The sequence below is a fragment of the Chrysochloris asiatica genome, unplaced genomic scaffold (assembly GCF_000296735.1).
Source record: "Chrysochloris asiatica unplaced genomic scaffold, ChrAsi1.0 scaffold00139, whole genome shotgun sequence".
Lineage (NCBI taxonomy): Eukaryota > Metazoa > Chordata > Mammalia > Afrosoricida > Chrysochloridae > Chrysochloris > Chrysochloris asiatica.
In genome coordinates this window covers 8,363,918-8,370,663 of record NW_006408657.1, presented here as the reverse complement: position 1 = coordinate 8,370,663, position 6,746 = coordinate 8,363,918, and the positions used below count along the sequence as shown (strand labels likewise).

General features: G+C 37.2%; 1 protein-coding gene across 1 annotated transcript in view; it reads right to left on the bottom strand.

Annotated features, from left to right (window-relative positions):
- Positions 1-6,746, bottom strand: part of LOC102822611 (chromosome unknown open reading frame, human CXorf30) — a 170,223-nt gene that overhangs the window by 150,141 nt on the left and 13,336 nt on the right. Inside the window, exons 2-4 of the mRNA XM_006870158.1 lie at positions 4,665-4,770; positions 3,701-3,927; positions 2,352-2,481 (exon numbers count right to left, since the gene is read on the bottom strand). Coding sequence (XP_006870220.1) covers positions 2,352-2,481; positions 3,701-3,927; positions 4,665-4,770 — 463 coding nt within the window. The remainder of the gene's footprint in view (positions 1-2,351; positions 2,482-3,700; positions 3,928-4,664; positions 4,771-6,746) is intronic.

The following is a 6,746-nucleotide window of genomic DNA, read 5'->3' as shown; positions in this document are numbered from 1 at the left end:
AATTTTAAACCATTCAGTGTTTCCATGTTCTGTTCGAACAACTGCCTCTTGGTCCATGTACAGATTCCTCATGAGCACAATTAAGTATTCTAGAATGCTCATACTTCACAATGTTGTCCATAGATTGTCAGGATCCACACAATCAAAAGCCTTTGTATAGTCAATAAAGCACAAGTAAACATCTTTCTGATATTCTCTGCTCATAGCAACCCTGTATAGGATTGCTGAGACTGTAAATCTTTATTTACAACCTCATCTTTTTCCTGAGGAGCGAAGGATAGATTCGATCTGCTGACCTTGCAGTTAGCAGCCCAGCTCATAATCAACTACACTACCAGGGTTAAGTTTCTGGAAACTGTCCTAAGGACATGTAGCAAATAAACATTTGTTAAAGAAAACCTACAAAAACTTAATAAGAACAGTGAAAGTCTGTGATATTTGGACCAAGACACACTTTCTTCCTTTCCCCTCTGAGCTCAGTAAGACAGAAACTCCAATCCAGATTGCTACAGCCCAAAACACAGGCAACCCTATATACCCAGCTACCAGTCAAGACTCTCTAGGGAAAAGCAAAAGCATTCCTCATCAGGCTCCCAGCTAACTGTTTTTGAGGGCAAATTCTGAGCTAATCCAACCTAGTGATGGGGCTCTTTTCTTCTGCCCAGCCTCCAGTCTGGTTTGAAAATACAGCAGATATTGATCCAGTCATCTCAAAAAAGATCCCAAAGCTATATAAAAACTGGATTCTCTTAGAATTTTAGTAGAACACTGAAAGAGGTTATAGGTAATAGGATCCAGCAAACAAGCCTCCACCAAAAATAAGTGAAGGTTCTCAAAACTGGCAGCTGGAAAGTCAAATATGCCCCACAGCTGTTTGACTGATCAGACTTGAAATTTTGTTCTTCTGAAACGGAATGTTTAGATAAGGCATCTACTCTCTATTTCAATAGGGTCCATCATCCCTACCACCCTATACTAGACCTAATTCTTATATCTTTGTTACCTGTTTGGCCACTTAGCATTATAATTTGGAATCCCAGCTTTCCTGGCAATGCCAAGAGAACATATTGTCCCCTAATTTACAATGTGTAGCCACTAATTCTGACTTAAAGTTATTTTATAATTAACATAAGGCCAGAGAAATAACAAATACAAAAATTAAGAAAACCAAAGTTAGCAAAAACACAACTTAGATTCTCTGACACTGGAGTTTCTATACGTTCTAGGAATAGTCAAAAAATTATATTCTTATTATTATCCAACAGTTTGGAATGAAGTAAAAAGAAATTAATTTTGAGTATTTGAAATTGAATAGTCACATGATATACATACCATCACTTGTATTCAATAATGTAACATATCAATATTCATATTGTTGTTGTTGTTATTAAGTGTTGTCAAGTCAGTTAAGACTCATAGCAACCCTGTATAGGGTTTCCAAGGAGAGGCTGATGAGCCAACTTTGAAGTTCAAACTGACCTTGCAGTCCAGCACATTAACCCACAGTGCCACACCAGGATTCCAATATTCGTATTAAATCTGGTTATTTCATTCCTGATCATGATAACAATTAAATAGCACCAGGAGGACAAACCTTAACTAACAAAGACCCTAGTTCTGCTCAAAGATAAATTGCTTATATATGATACATTGTTCTCTCACATGTGCTCTTGCTATCAACCTCCCACTTAACTTAAGCTTCAACTCCATGGGTTACAAGGTCAGCTGCTAACTGCAAGGTCAGCAGTTGGAAACTACCAGCCGCTCCACAGTAGAAAGTTGAGGCTTTCTTCTCCGGTAAAGATTTACAGCCTCAAAAACCCTATACAGGGTCACTTTGAGTCGGAACCGACTCCACGGCACATCACCACCACCACAACCACTCTTTAACACATATAAGTCTGCAAATTTCAGTCCAGTAATTTAGCACTCATATTCAGTACATAATTTATTGTGTTCCAATATGATCAATAAGGAGCTCTGGTAGCGTAGTGGTTGCGAATTGGGCTGCAAACTGAAAGGTCAGCAGTTCAAAACTACCAGCTGCTCCTCGGGAGAAAGATGAGGCTTTCTGCTCCCATAAAGATTTACAACCTCGGAAACCCTGTACAGGGTTGGTATGAGTCAGAACCAACTCCATGGCACATAACAACAACAACAACAACAATATGATCAATGCCAAGTATTATTCAATAATCATTATCCATGTAGCTGAACCATCACTTCAATGATATTATGAACAGCTTGTGAGCAGAGATAATAGCTCAGTGCATAGAACAGAGCTAGATATTTCAATCCACACATTACTGATTACCTTTTTTTATTTGAAGATTTAATTCCTTGAGGCTTACCTGATGTTTCCGAAACCTGAGGGATAGAGATTTTCTTGGGCATTTGGAAATATTCTGGAAGACTTGCTTCAACCATATATAAAATAGACTTAGGCTTCCTCAACTTTGAAGTGTTAAAGAGCATGCAAGTCTGCAAATAAACAGAATAAAATTGGAATGTAATTTTCTTAACATTTACCTCCAAAACATAAATGGTAGAATTATGCATTTAGATTCCATATGCCTTTTATTATTGTCCAAATTGATGAAGGGGTTGAATTTATTCATTTCTTTAGCTACAATTATATTTAATTGGAGAAAGGCACTACCAACAGGTTCACAGAACCATTGGAGTCATGCTTTACTGAAGGATGCACAGTGCTGAAGAATTCTTTGCCACTGGAAGAAACCATTCCACTAGTGAACCGGGCTAAGGAAGTTGACACCTGCCTTCCTTAACATCTACTCATTGTTCTTAATAGCAGTACAGAGTGAGCCCTTCTCTTTTTGCTAATGATCATTCTGTGAATATATAAAAAAACAGCTAAGTATCACCCCTCCACAAATCTCCAAAAGTCCTTTTTATTCAGGTTTTATATTTTTAGTTCCTTCACATATTTTGGGTTACAACTCAATCCCATGCAAATGTTCCCCTACACACAATCTACTACAGTATTTCCCCAGTTTTAAAATTTTTAAATAAAGCCAGCCCCACGAGTGTGAGTCAGGCAGGTTAAAAGTGTCACTCGTTTGTTCAGGCAAGTATTCAACTCAATTAAACAAGGACAGAATACCATAATGCATGATTAAAGGTTTTTAGAGTTCTAGACAATGAAAATCTGGTGAGAGAAACAAGGTCAGTATAAAATGATAACAAAATTTGATCAATGCAATAATAAATACCAAAAGTGCATTGGGAATCCAAGGAGATTTTTTGTTGTCGTTTACTAAATTAAGGTTAAAAAAAAGAAGACGAAGCTACTGATAATGCCTTCTTCAGGGAAAAAAAAAAAAAAAACCAATAAAAATCCCAGTGCTCATCAGTGGAAACCTATCGATTTTCTAGGTAAAATACAGTTAAAATAATCCTAATGATTACTTATTATTAGGTCATGGTGGTGATGGTGGTGTGCCATGGAGTCGGTTCCGACTCATAGTGACCCTGCATAGAGTTTCTTAGAATGCCTCATCTTTCTCCCACGAAACAGCTGGACTGTTTCAAAACAGTAGTTTCGAAATGCTGACCCTGAGGTTAGGAGTCGGACTTGTAACCACTACGCTACCAGCGCTCCTTATTATTAGGTAATAGAAGCTCTTTATATCTTTAAAGAGAGAATAATTTAAGTGCATCATCTGTCCTCCATTCCCACCTCAATGGCAGTCAGCCCCAGAATGGCAACGGCCACACGGACACTGCTGCTTTCAAGAGTGCCTGTGATCAACCTTCTCATTAATTCAAGATCGGACATCTGCTGCTGGGCTGCAAAAGCCAATGCCTTTTCTTTGGCTTCATTAACCAGTGGCAATTTAAGCTCCACATCTACGACTTGATGGGCCTTGCAGTTCAAATACACAACTGAATCGTCCGTACTAGGCACTAGAGAAGACAAAAAAGTTGATGAATGTGATGAACAGTATAGCTCTCAATACTGTTATCCAAAATGGATTTGGGAGGCTTGAAATATATAAAACTGCAGTTATGACCTTTATTAAGCAGAGTAAATATAAATGAGTAGCATATTTGTAGTGATTCTAAATTGCTGGTTCAAAAAGAAATCCCTAGAAATTAGAGGAAACACATCTTGCTGACATTCACTTCCAAGAGTTCTAGTGAGATGGTTTTCTCATAGGCATATCATCAGCATACTCAAAAAATTCAATTTCCATCAAGCTCCATTGAGAGATTAGAAGTCAGGAGAAGAGATATATGTGAAGATATCGAGACAAGGACAGGCAAGATCTGCTATTTTCTTTCACCAAAAATCTTCTGCTTTAAAGCTTATTTCTTTAAGGGTCATTGATTAAGGAACAAGAGAGCAGGGTAGAATTCCATACATTATAAAGACATATGGTATATAGCGAATTCCAAATTACCTTAAAAATTGATTTTTGTTGAGAAAATATTTTACAAGCCAAATTTCAATATATATCTCAAGATTAAAACATTAAAGCGGTACTCTATGACAGGGATGATGATATAATAAAACTAAAAGGGAGTCTTCCAAAATCTAATTAAATACTTGAAACATGGCTGTGAGGATGGCTAGCTTATAATATGAGAATTAGTCCCACCTTTCGAAATTAGAAGTGAAATAAAACAAATTTGTACTCTACCTTCATGTGGAGAACCATTGGAATCATCTGAAGAACTCGAAGGAAAAAAATTAGAAGGCAAGGGGATCAAACCTTTTCCTTCTATAATGTATACTAAGTCTCCAATCTAAAATAAAAACCACACAATAATGTTCAATTTTTCAAAGCTCAGGGGAAAAAATTGTGATAACATTTTATAAAATATAACTATTTTGATATGATATTAGAAGCAAAGCAAAAGAGTTTCCAGGGATTACTCAACATGTACTATAAGAACAGCTATGCATTTTACATTTACCAGCAACATAGGATGAGAATGGGTGGAGAAAATTAATGCATAAACACCCAAGTTAATCTTTACGGCTGTTTTCAAATGGTTGTTGTTGTTAATTTGTTTTATGATTCTTCTGCAGAAAATCACAGTTGTGATATAATTTTAACCATAAATAGTTAAATGAAAGAAAGTCTTGGTGATCTACTTCTGAAAAGTCACAGCTATTGAAAGCCCTATGAAGTACTGTTGTACTCTGAAACACATGGATACTTTTATCATACTGCTGCCCTTGCATTTTCCCTAGTTTTATTTCGTCACTTTCTCTGTTTATCTCTCTACATTATTATCTACCTATTTATTCTAAAAAATATTCAGATCCTCACATATCCATTTTGAAACTCCACATATAAAAATCTAGATACTTGAGAACAGAGATAATGCCCAAAGTGATGTTGCTCTTTCAACAATAAGCTACAGAATAATGAGGCCCCAAAATAGTTTACCCCCTCCCCCTTGCTTACTTGATTGTTCCTTTTAAGCTAAATATCCCAAAGGTCAAGAGGCTGAGTGTAAGCTGGCTGGAAGGCAATTGGTTTGCATCATTTACCTAACACTTAACAGGTACTTCAGAGATCCAATTAAATGAGATGGACCCTTTAGTTGAAAACAAGATTTCCTAAATTCAATGTGCATAAAATTTAAGGGCCATGTAGGGTGGGGAAGTATAGGATGGCTTAGGGAGTATTGGATAAATGCAGATCCTGATTTAGGGAACAATGAAAATGAGGGCTGACTAATTTGGCACTGTAGTCTAATGGGTCAGACTACAAAGTCATTTGAACTGCAAGGTCGGTGGTTCAAGCTCACCAGCTGCTCCTTGGAAGCCCTATACAGGGTCGTTATGGGTTGGAATCAACTCGAAAGCACTTAACAGCAACAATGCCTGAATGGGCTTGTTATAGGAATGTATAGAACACTTTCTCTTTACAGTTGAGATTTAACTAGTTTGAAGTGTCCTGATGTACTGTAGCATAAGCACTGGATCACATGATCAGATTGACCCACAAAGTCAGCGGTTCAGATTAACCAGCCGCTTCTCAGAAACCCTATACAGGGTTGCAATGGGTCAGAACCGACTTGACTGCACTTAACAACAACAACAACTTTAAAAACGTATTAACTGTGTGTCAGAGAAATGATTTCACAGATATCTTTAAACAAGCAATATATATTAAAATGATATAAAAGTAAATTAATCATGGAATAAGAATTGTATACATATATTAGGTAACAAATGAAATGGCAGAAAGTGAAAATTAAGAATGAACAATTTCCAAACGTGAGGTCAATTCATTAATAGCTTCATTATTCCAGACCCCCAGTGGAAATTTGTTTATAATTCATTTGGTGTTCTGCTTTCATGTGGCAATTTTCCCTAGAATTAAGAGTTATAGATATCTTCAGTTCATATTGAAAAATAAAGGAATATCAAAAACTTTTAGAATGTTTAAGATTGTTTAGCATTTCAATTCAAAAGGAACAAACAAGATGGCAGATCGGGTGGACGTGTACTAAAGAGCTCCGCCAACAACACAGAACATCCAACCAAGCAGGCTCAGGGGATGGTCCCAGAACTCTGAACCACATATAACAGAATATTTGAAAGTTGGAAGGCTCACAGATGGGGGAATTTGTGGCAGAAGCAAGAAATCTATTGCTTTCTAGTCCGGGACGCTCGGCTGCTCCAGGAGCCGCCATCTTGGGTGAGACCATGCGGGGGAAGGATCAGAGCCGCCACAGACGCCTGGCAGAACCTCTGAGATAAAGGT